The sequence below is a fragment of the Oncorhynchus keta genome, chromosome 25 (genome assembly GCF_023373465.1).
Source record: "Oncorhynchus keta strain PuntledgeMale-10-30-2019 chromosome 25, Oket_V2, whole genome shotgun sequence".
Lineage (NCBI taxonomy): Eukaryota > Metazoa > Chordata > Actinopteri > Salmoniformes > Salmonidae > Oncorhynchus > Oncorhynchus keta.
The window spans coordinates 6,596,534-6,609,496 of NC_068445.1; the positions used below are offsets into that span (position 1 = coordinate 6,596,534).

At 44.5% G+C, this 12,963-nt stretch overlaps 1 protein-coding gene across 1 annotated transcript in view; it reads left to right on the top strand.

Annotated features, from left to right (window-relative positions):
- LOC118358040 (fibrinogen C domain-containing protein 1-like) overlaps positions 1 to 12,963 on the top strand; it is a 179,643-nt gene that overhangs the window by 163,902 nt on the left and 2,778 nt on the right. Inside the window, exon 6 of the mRNA XM_035735416.2 lies at positions 4,645 to 4,824. Coding sequence (XP_035591309.1) covers positions 4,645 to 4,824 — 180 coding nt within the window. The remainder of the gene's footprint in view (positions 1 to 4,644; positions 4,825 to 12,963) is intronic.

A 12,963-nucleotide genomic window follows, 5' to 3' on the forward strand; every position in this document is an offset into this window, starting at 1 on the left:
GCCCCTCAGGGGTGTGTGCTAAGTACCCTCTTGTACTCCCTGTTCACCTACAACTGCATGGCCAAACACAACTCCAACACCATCATTAACAACATCTCAACAATGAGACAACCTATGAAGAGGTCAGAGAACTGGCAGTGTGGTGCCAGGACAACAACCTCTCCTTCAATGTGTGGAAGACAAAGGAGTTGATCGTGAACTACAGGAAAAGGCGGGCCGAACAGGCCACCATTAACATTGACAAGGCTGCAGTTGAGCGGGTCGAGAGTTTCAATTTCTTTGGTGTCCACGTCACCAACAAACTAGCATGGTCCAAACACACCAAGACAGTCGTGAAGAAGGCACAACAAAACCTTTTCCCCCTCAGAAGACTGAAAAGATTTGGCATGGGTCCCAAGATCCTCAAAAAGTTATACCGCTGTACCATCGAGAGCATCCTGACCGGTTGCATCACCGCCTGGTATGGCAACTGCTCGGCATCTGACCGTAAGGCTCTACAGAGGGTAGTGCGTACGGCCCAGTACATCACTGGGGCCAAGCTTCCTGCCATCCAGGACTTATAAACTAGGTTGTGTTAAAGGGAAACCCAAAAAATTGTCAAAGACTCCAGTCAGTCCAAGCAGTACCGGAGCGCACACAGCAAGCGGTACTCGGAGCGCCTAATCTAGGACCAAAAGTCTCCTCAATAGCTTCTACCGACAAGCCATAAGACTGCTGAACAATTAATCAAATGGCCACCCGTACTATTTACATCCCCCCACCCCCCCATTAGTTTATTACACTGCTGCCACTCGCTGTTTATTATCTATGCATTGTCCCTTTACCCCTACCTATAAATGATCTCGACTAACATGTAGCCCCGCACATCGACTCTGTAGCGTTACCTCCTGTATATAGCCCCATAATTTTTATTTTATTGTGTTACTTTTTATTCTTTTTTACTTTAGTTTATTTGGTAAATATTTTCTTAACTCTTTCTTGAACTGCATTGTTGGTTAAGGGCTTGTAAGTAATCATTTCAACACCTGTTGTATTCGGCGCATGTGACAAAGAACACCAATAAGAAGAATTGACTTGCTTGGGCCAAGAAACAAGAGCAATGGACATTGGTCTGATGAGTCTAAATTTGAGATAATGTTTCCAACCGCCGTCTCTTTGAGAGACACATAGGTAAACAGATAATCTCCACATGTGGTTACCACCATGAAGCATGGAAAAGGAGGTGTGATGGTGCAACAGTATCTTCTAAATCAAAGAGGAATAGGTGAAGCATGAATATGTTGGCTTCATGAATAAAGATTTAGTGAAGCCAAAGCTTATAGGGTCCCCTGGGAAACACAGAACATCACTTTGGTTCCTTTCCATTTCCATGATTCCAAAAGTTCACCCAAGTGTTTTGATCTAAATCACAATTGCAACATTTGGTTAAAAATAAGGCCTAGTATTTTTTTTTTGCCCATATTGTGGCAGTGTGGAAATGATCTCAAATGAGTGCAAGAAATGCAGAAATTGATGGAAATGCAGGAAATTATTTTAGGTTGAAGTTGAATTTAACAGTATAAAACAATCCACATGGAGAAAGACCCATTGAAATCATTTAGAATATATGTGTTTCCACCTTAGGGTCACGCACTACTCATAAAGCAAATGTAGAACTTTTATTAATCAAAAACATCAAATACCGTCCAAAAAAAAGAAAAACCATGATCTGATATTTTGGCCATATCGCCCAGCCCCTGTGGCTACTTGGAAGAATCTAAAATATATTTTGATATGTATAACACTTTTCTGGTTCCTTCAATGTAGAAAATAGTAAAAAGAAAGAAAAACCCTTGTCCAAACTTTTGACTGGTACTGTATAGTGTATCTCATTCTATCGATACAGGTGTACGAGTGGGCACACCGTTGTATCTGTGGGTGCCATTGTCGAGACTGTAATGACGACCTTCCAGTGGAAATAGCCCATCTATTTGCTGTAAAAATGTATCCATTAAACAACACTGTTTATGCCTGATGATGTACTATGGCGATGTGCCGGCTGCTGGGAGGAGTCTATCAGGCGGAACCCGCTGTTTGAAATGTGTCTCTCTGCACCAGGAGGGAGGCAGGTTAGGGTGTAGCGCGATTACTTGGTGTCGTTCTCCATGCCCAGTCACACTGTCGTATTAAGGTCATTCTCGAGTGCTGAACCTTTTGGAGTTTAACTTAATCTAAAATCGATTTAGACACTCCTCCAGCAGCCCTGAAGTGAATTGGTCAACCACTGTGCTAGCAATGCGTTCCAAGAATTCTGTGTGAAAACATTAGCTATTTCAAAAAAAAGTGTGAGACCATCGTACCAAGGACAGTGTAAATCAGAGCATTATCGGTAATTCTGTGATTAATGTTAATCGTGACTTTCTCCTAAATGTTATCCTCACTGGCTGTCTGTCTAATGATCCTATAGCATCTGCTAAGCATTTCAAACAGCAAGAAGCAGTCAGTAAAAACTAATGTGGCCACCTGCAGTGGGAGATTCACTTTTAGGAACCATACGAGGTATTCCACAACTGTCGACAACAGTTGTAGAAAGGCAGCATGCTTGGCTTAGCAGCGGCAAAACCTCCCGGCCTATTGATTTTCTGTCCTGGTGGTACAGCACATACACCAGTCTATGGCCTACAAAGAGAATTCATATGGGGCAGAGCACGGTAGTTCCTTACCAAGAACCCATATACAGCACTTGCAGAGAAAGAGGGGGGGGATGTTGGTGTAAAGCCTCATCTCTCTTTTCTGCTTGGAATAAGGTCCCCCTGGAGCTATTGATCCAAGAGTGCGTTGCCCCTCTACAGCACCCTTGCCTCTGGCTGTCAGATGCCTTGTCTTCAACTATCGCTGCCCACGATGGCTGACAGCGAGACTGGGATCCCAGGGGGACAATTTAGCAAACTAATGGTTCTCTATGAAAGTTTAGTCCAAAACACCCAAAAAGTTGGTTACTGTGCCTTGTAATGGTTCAATGCTGGAAAGTTATGGAAGCGCTTCATTTTTCCAAACCTAGTTCTACCATTGCATGAAGATGAACACAATGTAAGCCTGAGCTGACAATAATTGCAAATTCTAACAGTGTAATTAATGCATTTCACATGTGCTATAGCAAAAATCATAATTTGGTTGTGTTTATGTAGGCCTTGGGTAACATTAGAATACCATTGTTTTTTTTATTTCAAATAACAATAGCATTTTCATTCGTTTTTATGTTACCGTAGGCTATACTAAAAACAAAGAAACACAAAAAACACCTCAATTCAAGTGTTCAATCAGTTTTATTCGTGGAGTGCCTTTGTTACAACTATGAAACAGAAAGCATATGTGTTGGAACACAGTAACAGCTTCTTTTTATAATAACAAAATAAAATAAGTACCCCAACCACCAAGACGCACAGCCAGCAAGACGCACGATCAGCAAGATGTGCGGTCAAATTATGAAAACATCAGTAGCCTAAACAGTAATATAAGCACGAAGTGGCTGTAATAAATTGCGAAAATCGTCACAAAAAGCAATAATGGCCTTAATATAGGCAATTATTGTCAGCTCGCGCTTACATTGTGTTCGTCTTCACACAATGGCATCAGTTGGATTTAATTTAGCTGTTATCCCTTATCCTAACAGTTGACACATATCTTCGTAACTTTCACTTGCTTGACACACTTTGATATACCTTTGTTTGGTTGTACTGCGTAAGTCTACAGTTCTCTCTTTATTGTTGTCTTGTCGTTCAACAGCACCTTTGTGGAGTACAACAGCTGTGCAGGTGGCTTATTCTGCGCAGAGGGAGGGAGGGAGGGAGGGAGGGAGCGACTCACTTTGTTCATGGTGCCGACTAGGCTTGTTATTTGCAACTTGTTCGCCAATGACAGTGAAGTGAAGAAATTGTCCATGGTGACATTTCACCCTTTGCCATCATAAGGTTCCACAAGCCTCATCACTACATTCTCCAACACTTGCTCAACTGCTGCTCGACTTGGATCTTTTCCCAGATATTGAAAGCCGTTCAGCGTGTACAATTACTCCCTCTCTCACAGTGTAGCCCACTCCAAGTAGGCCAGATCAGACGGAGGGTTCGGAGGACTGATGGAGTACCTACCATTTTGAGATTAGAATTGGAACAGATGAATACAATGGAATGGTCCACACTGTTCTTCAATTGGTAATTACATTATCATGCATCGTTAGCTTCCCCTCGCTCATTAACTCACCAAATCACCCCCTTTCTCCCTCCCCATCATACTTCATTTATTTGATCTGTTGTGATATGTGTGGAATTAGTTTCGATATAGTTTAGGTTCAGTTTCGAGGCAATTATCGGGATGATTATCAGCTGGGCACTGCACATTCAACTGTCAGGAGAAGCAATGTGGGAAACCATTCAAAAATGATAACCCGTTTTAGGAGGGCACAACTCCAGTTTTGTTTGTAATATTAAGATACACCGACAGCGTGATATATGGATGTGTTGATGGAAAGTCAAGAACGGACGGGGCATGACTTCAAAAAGGACAGAGTAATAATGTTTTTAAATACATGAACTTTATCGGTCCTAGTGTTAATCACAGCTGTTCAATTCAGATCATGACGAGCCTCTCCTCTGTCTTCAAACTCAGGTTTGAAGAGGATGCATGCCCTGACCACCCAAGCCAACTACGAGCTGCGCATTGACCTGGAGGACTTTGAGAACAGCACAGCCTTCGCCCAGTATGGAGCTTTTGGAGTGGGACTGTTCTCCGTTGACCCGGATGACGATGGATACCCGCTGACTATTGCTGATTACTCCGGCACTGCAGGTACTGCAATATCCAACTGTACTGTAGCCATTTATTATGGCTCATACACATTTGTTTCATAGACTTCATAAATGCCCCTTAAAGCATTTATAAATTGTACTGATCTTCCTATTGGTCAATGCCCCCCTCTCAGGGAAGAAATACAATTTCTAAACATCCAAATATCAGGAAAATCCAATTCAGACATCTGTTCACCAGTATGAGAGTCTTTCTCTGGCTGTTGTTTGTTCTACATCAGCTGTAGATCATGAGCAGCAGCATCCAGGCAATGTGTGTGTGATTCTCCACGGTTCAGCTCTTCTGTCGCGGAGGGCTCTTTTCGACATGAATTGGGTCCCTCCACTCCGTTAGTCTCAGGTTTCCCCTTCCTCAACCCCTCACTCATGGTTGGGCCCAGCTGGACAAAATCATGACCTTCCAGGGCTGCTGGAAAGGGCAGGAATGATGAAGCTGTAGGATGCCTCTGTGGCCACGGCAAAAAAAAAGCAGGCCATTAGGTTATTACGGCCCGACATAAACAAACAGTCGGCTTCCACTTGATTTAATTAGTGAGGTTGTCTTTAAACGTCTGCTGCCAGGGATTCATGCAACATTGATTCCCAATCTTATCAATTAAAGTTGACTTTTCATCCTCTCTTGTTGTTTTTGTTCAGACGAATTGAGGCTCCGGGATTTAAAAAAAAGAAAATAAGTTTGTTTAAAGGCCTAGTGCAGTCAAAATTGTGATTTTCCTATGTTTTATATACACTGAGTGTACAAAACATTAATGACACCTACTCTTTCCATGACATAGACTGACCATGTTAATACAGGTGAAAGCTATGATCCCTTATTGATGTCACTTGTTAAATCCACTTCAACCAGTATAGATGAAGGGGAGGAGAGGTTAGAGAATGATTTTAAGCCTTGAGACAATTGAGACATGGATTGTGTATGTGTGCCATTCAGACTGTGAATGGGCAAGACAAAATTCTTAAGTGCCTTTGAAAGGGGTACAGCATAGGTGCAACGGTTTGTGTCAAGAACTGCAACTCTGCTGGGTTTGTCATGCACAACAGTTCCCCATGTATATCAATAATGTTCCACCACCCAAAGGACATCCACCCAGTTTACCCAACTGTGAAAAGCATTGGAGTCAACATGGGCCAGCATCCCTGTGGAACGCTTTCGACACCTTATAGAGTCCATGCCCCAATTAATTTTTAGGGCAAAAGTGGGGGGAGCAACTCAATATTAGGAAGGTGTGCTTAATGTTTGTACACTTTATATTTCCATCCTATGAGCTTGGAATAATACTGTCAAATTGTGAAAATGGTGACCATGCCCTTTTAGTGGAAGAGCTGTTTGAAAACACTTTTTTTGTTTTGGCCTGCCTCGCCAGGCAGTAAATTAGTTAATATACCAATTAGAAAGAAAGAGAGTTTCAAACCTCTGCCAAAAATAACTAGTTTTCCATTTTCTCCTCCCCACTCCCAGACAGTTCTAGCTAAAATTATTGCTTGAGAAGTTGCTCTTCGCTAAGAAGCATCACTACATTACCAAAAGTATGTGGACATCAGCTCATCGAACATCTCATTCCAAAATCATGGGCATTAATGTCTCCCCCTTTACTGCTATAACAGCCTCCACTCTTCTGTGGTCCTTCTGTAGCTCAGTTGGTAGAGCATGGCGCTTGTAACGCCAGGGTAGTGGGTTCGATTCCCGGGACCACCCATACGTAGAATGTATGCACACATGACTGTAAGTCGCTTTGGATAAAAGCGTCTGCTAAATGGCATATATTATTATTATTATTATTATATTATTCTGGGAAGGCTTTCCAATAGATGTTGGAACATTGCTGCAGGTAATTGCTTCCATTCAGCCACAAGAACATTAGTGAGGTTGGGCAGTGATGTTGGCCGATTAGGCCTGTCTCACAGTTGGCGTTCCAATTCATCACAAAGGTATTCAATGGGGTTGAGGTCAGGGCTCTGTGCAGGACAATCAAGTTCTTCCAAATCGATCTTGACAAACCTTTTTGTATGGACCTCGCTTTGTGCATGGGGGCATTGTCATACTGAAACAGGAAAGGACCTTCCGCAAACTGTTGCCACAAAGTTGGAAGAACAGAATCGTCAAGAATGTCATTGTATACTGTAGCATTAACATTTCCCTTCACTGGAACTAAGGGGCCTACCCCGAACCATGAAAAATAGACTATTATTCCTCTTCCCCACCAAATTTTACAGTTGGCAATATGCATTCGGACAGGTAGTGTTCTCCTGGTATCTACCAAAAACCAGATTCGTCCATTGGAATGCCAGATGGTGAAGTGTGATACATCACTCCAGAGAGCACGTTTCCACTGCTTCAGAGTCCAATGACGGCAAGCTTCACACCACTCCAGCCGACACTTGGCATTGCGCATGGTGATCCTAGGCTTGTGTGTGGCTGCTCGGCCACGGAAACCAATTTAATGAAGCTCCCGACAAACAGTTATTGTGTGGACATTGCTTCCAGTGGCAGTTTGGAACTCGGTAGTGATATTTCCACACGATGCACTTCAGCACTCGGCAGTCCAGTTTTGTGAGCTTGTGTGGCTGAGCTGTTGTTTCTCCTAGATGTTTCCACTTCAAAATAATAGCATTTACAGTTGACCGGGGCAGCTCTAGCTCTTCAGTAAAGCCATTCTACTGACAATGTTTGTCTATGGAGATTGCATGGCTGTGAGATTGCATGGCTGTGCGTGGCTCGATGTTATACACCTGTCAGCAACGGGTGTGGCTGAAACAACAGAATCCACTCATTTGAAGGGGTGTCCACAGACTTTTGTACATGTAGTGTTTTTTTTTTTTTTTACCATTTTAATTGAAAACAATCACAGTAAGGGTCTTAATTGTTACCCAGAAATGTTTTGATATTGAGATTTTAGAAAACGGCAGCATTGGACCTTAATAAAATAAAAACGTCTGGTGTTCAACCTTCCCAAGTTCCCTCACGTCACCCCGCTCCTCCGCTCTCTCCACTGGCTTCCAGTTGAAGCTCGCATCCGCTACAAGACCATGGTGCTTGCCTACGGAGCTGTGAGGGGAACGGCACCTCAGTACCTCCAGGCTCTGATCAGGCCCTACACCCAAACAATGGCACTGCGTTCATCCACCTCTGGCCTGCTCGCCTCCCTACCACTGAGGAAGTACAGTTCCCGCTCAGCCCAGTCAAAACTGTTCGCTGCTCTGGCTCCCCAATGGTGGAACACACTCCCTCACGACGCCAGGACAGCGGAGTCAATCACCACCTTCCGGAGACACCTGAAACCCCACCTCTTTAAGGAATACCTAGGATAGGATAAAGTAATCCTTCTCACCCCCCTTAAAAGATTTAGATGCACTATTGTAAAGTGGCTGTTCCACTGGATGTCATAAGGTGAATGCACCAATTTGTAAGTCGCTCTGGATAAGAGCGTCTGCTAAATGACTTAAATGTAAATGTAATGTAAATGTAATAAAATGTTTGCAGCAGCAGCACTGTTTTGATTTCAGCACAGTCCTGAGTGTGCTTTCAATACCTGGATTTAAATGATTTGTTCTTCATATATTTGGTTTCAGTTAAGTGGCATTTGGGAGGAACAGTTTGCGATGGGACAGTCAAAACCAATGATAAAGGGTGTGTTCACATATTGACTTAGAAGACAGGACTTGTATTTCTTTACCCCCGTTTGTTCTGCATCCGTTCACACAGAAAACTGTCGCTGCCTTTTAGTCTTTGATAATTCATCTTCAATCCTTGCAAAGATTATTTAACCATTATCCTAAACAACAAAATTATGGTTATATACTACAGAATTGTGTATCATATATATATATATATAAACATGAAATGAGTACTCTACCGGCAGAGAAATAGGGCGAACGTGCAATTACCTGTGTTGATGAGGCACACCAGCTGTTCACACTTTTAAGTGCTTACTCTCAGAACTTGAAAGAAACTCTTTAATGACAGTTTGTTACCTAACCAAAGTGTTTTAACCATATCATTACTAGGGCCACAGGAGTGTTGAATATGTTTTATTACAATGCTTGTGGAGTAGCACATCATTTCCCTCTGATGTTTTTAATGTATTCATTGTGAATATGATTATGAGTACTGGGGCATGTTTAAATACTTTCGCTGCTCTCATTGTAGGTTTCTCCCAGGATATTTGATTAAAATGTGTCCTACATTACATTACATTGCATTACATTTGTTATAATGGTACAGTAGGCATCCATTTACACGGCATCTTAAGGAGTTTAAGAGGTTTATTAATCATCAATGCAGTGTTTCATTATCATATCCTGCCACTATGTTTACAGTTATTCTATATTTAAAAAGGTTGCCAACCTTTATTAGCGGTAATCCACGAGCGTGTTGAAGCAGTTAAAGTCAGAATAGAATAGATGTACAATAGGTGGGGGCATACAATACACCGGGGTACTTTTTCCATGGGAAGAGAGGCAGACTCGTCCTACACTGCCCTAATAAACTGACTCTTCCCTTTGTGCAATGCATGGTTTTACTATTATTATCACCATGCTCTTTCATCATCTTCACGAACAAAACAAATCATGTGGTCTGTAATAACTCCATTTCATTGTTGTATGAGTAAACTGACATTTCAAAAATGTTCAACTTCATATATTCATAATGTCCAGCGCCACCCCAACATGAACATGGGTGAAAATGGCCGTTTCTATGTTTTTTTTTGTAAAAAAAAAAAAAAAAAGATAGAGGAAGACAAGTGTTCCCTATGACATCATCAACAAATTAGTAGGAAATGCCTAGTCATAATTGGTTAAAATCACATGATGCACACCAATGATGTCATTGGAATCACTTATCTTCCTCTATCTTTTTTTTTTACTACAAAACATAGAAAAGTGCCATTTTCACCTACTGTATGTAGATGTTGGAGTGGTGCAGGAGATTATGAATATTTAGTAGCCCTTTCAAGCTTAACATCCTTATCATTTATCGCCCTCCAGGTCCCCTCGGAGAGTTCATCAATGAGCTTGATGCCTTGATAAGCTCCTTTCCTGAGGACGGCTCACCTCTCACAGTTCTGGGCGACTTTAACCTCCCCACGTCTACCTTTGACTCATTCCTCTCTGCCTCCTTCTTTCCACTCCTCTCCTCTTTTGACCTCACCCTCTCACCTTCCCCCTACTCACAAGGCAGGCAATACGCTCGACCTCATCTTTACTAGATGCTGTTCTTCCACTAACCTCATTGCAACTCCCCTCCAAGTCTCCGACCACTACCTTGTATCCTTTTCCCTCTCGCTCTCATCCAACACTTCCCACACTGCCCCTACTCGGATGGTATCGCGCCGTCCCAACCTTCGCTCTCTCTCCCGCTACTCTCTCCTCTTCCATCCTATCATCTCTTCCCTCTGCTCAAACCTTCTCCAACCTATCTCCTGATTCTGCCTCCTCAACCCTCCTCTCCTCCCTTTCTGCATCCTTTGAGTCTCTATGTCCCCTATCCTCCAGGCCGGCTCGGTCCTCCCCTCCCGCTCCGTGGCTCGACGACTCATTGCGAGCTCACAGAACAGGGCTCCGGGCAGCCGAGTGGAAATAGAGGAAAACTCGCCTCCCTGCGGACCTGGCATCCTTTCACTCCCTCCTCTCTACATTTTCCTCCTCTGTCTCTGCTGCTAAAGCCACTTTCTACCACTAAATTCCAAGCATCTGCCTCTAACCCTAGGAAGCTCTTTGCCACCTTCTCCTCCCTCCTGAATCCTCCTCCCCCTCCCCCCTCCTCCCTCTCTGCAGATGACTTCGTCAACCATTTTGAAAAGAAGGTCGACGACATCCGATCCTCGTTTGCTAAGTCAAACGACACCGCTGGTTCTGCTCACACTGCCCTACCCTGTGCTCTGACCTCTTTCTCCCCTCTCTCCAGATGAAATCTTGCGTCTTGTGACGGCCATCCGCCCAACAACCTGCCCGCTTGACCCTATCCCCTCCTCTCTTCTCCAGACCATTTCCGGAGACCTTCTCCCTTACCTCACCTCGCTCATCAACTCATCCCTGACCGCTGGCTACGTCCCTTCTGTCTTCAAGAGAGCGAGAGTTGCACCCCTTCTGAAAAAACCTACACTCGATCCCTCCGATGTCAACAACTACAGACCAGTATCCCTTCTTTCTTTTCTCTCCAAAACTCTTGAACGTGCCGTCCTTGGCCAGCTCTCCCGCTATCTCTCTCAGAATGACCTTCTTGATCCAAATCAGTCAGGTTTCAAGACTAGTCATTCAACTGAGACTGCTCTTCTCTGTATCACGGAGGCGCTCCGCACCGCTAAAGCTAACTCTCTCTCCTCTGCTCTCATCCTTCTAGACCTATCGGCTGCCTTCGATACTGTGAACCATCAGATCCTCCTCTCCACCCTCTCCGAGTTGGGCATCTCCGGCGCGGCCCACGCTTGGATTGCGTCCTACCTGACAGGTCGCTCCTACCAGGTGGCGTGGCGAGAATCTGTCTCCTCACCACGCGCTCTCACCACTGGTGTCCCCCATGGCTCTGTTCTAGGCCCTCTCCTATTCTCGCTATACACCAAGTCACTTGGCTCTGTCATAACCTCACATGGTCTCTCCTATCATTGCTATGCAGACGACACACAATTAATCTTCTCCTTTCCCCCTGCTGATGACCAGGTGGCGAATCACATCTCTGCATGTCTGGCAGACATATCAGTGTGGATGACGGATCACCACCTCAAGCTGAACCTCGGCAAGACGGAGCTGCTCTTCCTCCCGGGGAAGGACTGCCCGTTCCATGATCTCGCCATCACGGTTGACAACTCCATTGTGTCCTCCTCCCAGAGCGCTAAGAACCTTGGCGTGATCCTGGACAACACTCTGTCGTTCTCAACTAACATCAAGGCGGTGGCCCGTTCCTGTAGGTTCATGCTCTACAACATCCGCAGAGTACGACCCTGCCTCACACAGGAAGCGGCGCAGGTCCTAATCCAGGCACTTGTCATCTCCCGTCTGGATTACTGCAACTCGCTGTTGGCTGGGCTCCCTGCCTGTGCCATTAAACCCTACAACTCATCCAGAACGCCGCAGCCCGTCTGGTGTTCAACCTTCCCAAGTTCTCTCACGTCACCCCGCTCCTCCGCTCTCTCCACTGGCTTCCAGTTGAAGCTCGCATCCGCTACAAGACCATGGTGCTTGCCTACGGAGCTGTGAGGGAACGGCACCTCAGTACCTCCAGGCTCTGATCAGGCCCTACACCCAAACAAGGGCACTGCGTTCATCCACCTCTGGCCTGCTCGCCTCCCTACCACTGAGGAAGTACAGTTCCCGCTCAGCCCAGTCAAAACTGTTCGCTGCTCTGGCCCCCAATGGTGGAACAAACTCCCTCACGACGCCAGGACAGCGGAGTCAATCACCACCTTCCGGAGACACCTGAAACCCCACCTCTTTAAGGAATACCTAGGATAGGATAAAGTAATCCTTCTCACCCCCCTTAAAAGATTTAGATGCACTATTGTAAAGTGGCTGTTCCACTGGATGTCATAAGGTGAATGCACCAATTTGTAAGTCGCTCTGGATAAGAGCGTCTGCTAAATGACTTAAATGTAATGATGTAAATGTAGTAGAACATTTTTGAAATGTCCTTTTCACCCTGTGTCCTGGCTGAATTCCCGATCTAACCTCTTAAACTACAGTGTAACTTTGTGCTCTCAGTCAACTCACCCAGTAAAACAAGGGTTAAATAAGTCTATAGTCTGAGGCACTTGGTGGGAAATTGAAATATATAACAGGATCTGTAATCTGCATAATGTGATAGTTAGGGGGATATTTTTCTCCTTACCATCAGCCCATGATTACGAGGCATGATATGAAAGCCAAATCTGAGAGGATATCCATACAAAAAGATGGAGTTAGTGCTATATGGGCAATAAGCAGCTGTCGCTAAGAGCTGCCTGGTCCAGCCACAGTAGAATTAGCACCTTCAGAGTAGAGTGTGGTGCTGCACAGAGGGGATTTGATTAATGCACCACTGGCTGCTGCATTACATCCCTGAGACATACATCATAGGGTTTAATAAGGCCACCACCACAGCCTACAGCCTCTCCACCAGTCTTCCTCTGATCTGCACACACACACACAC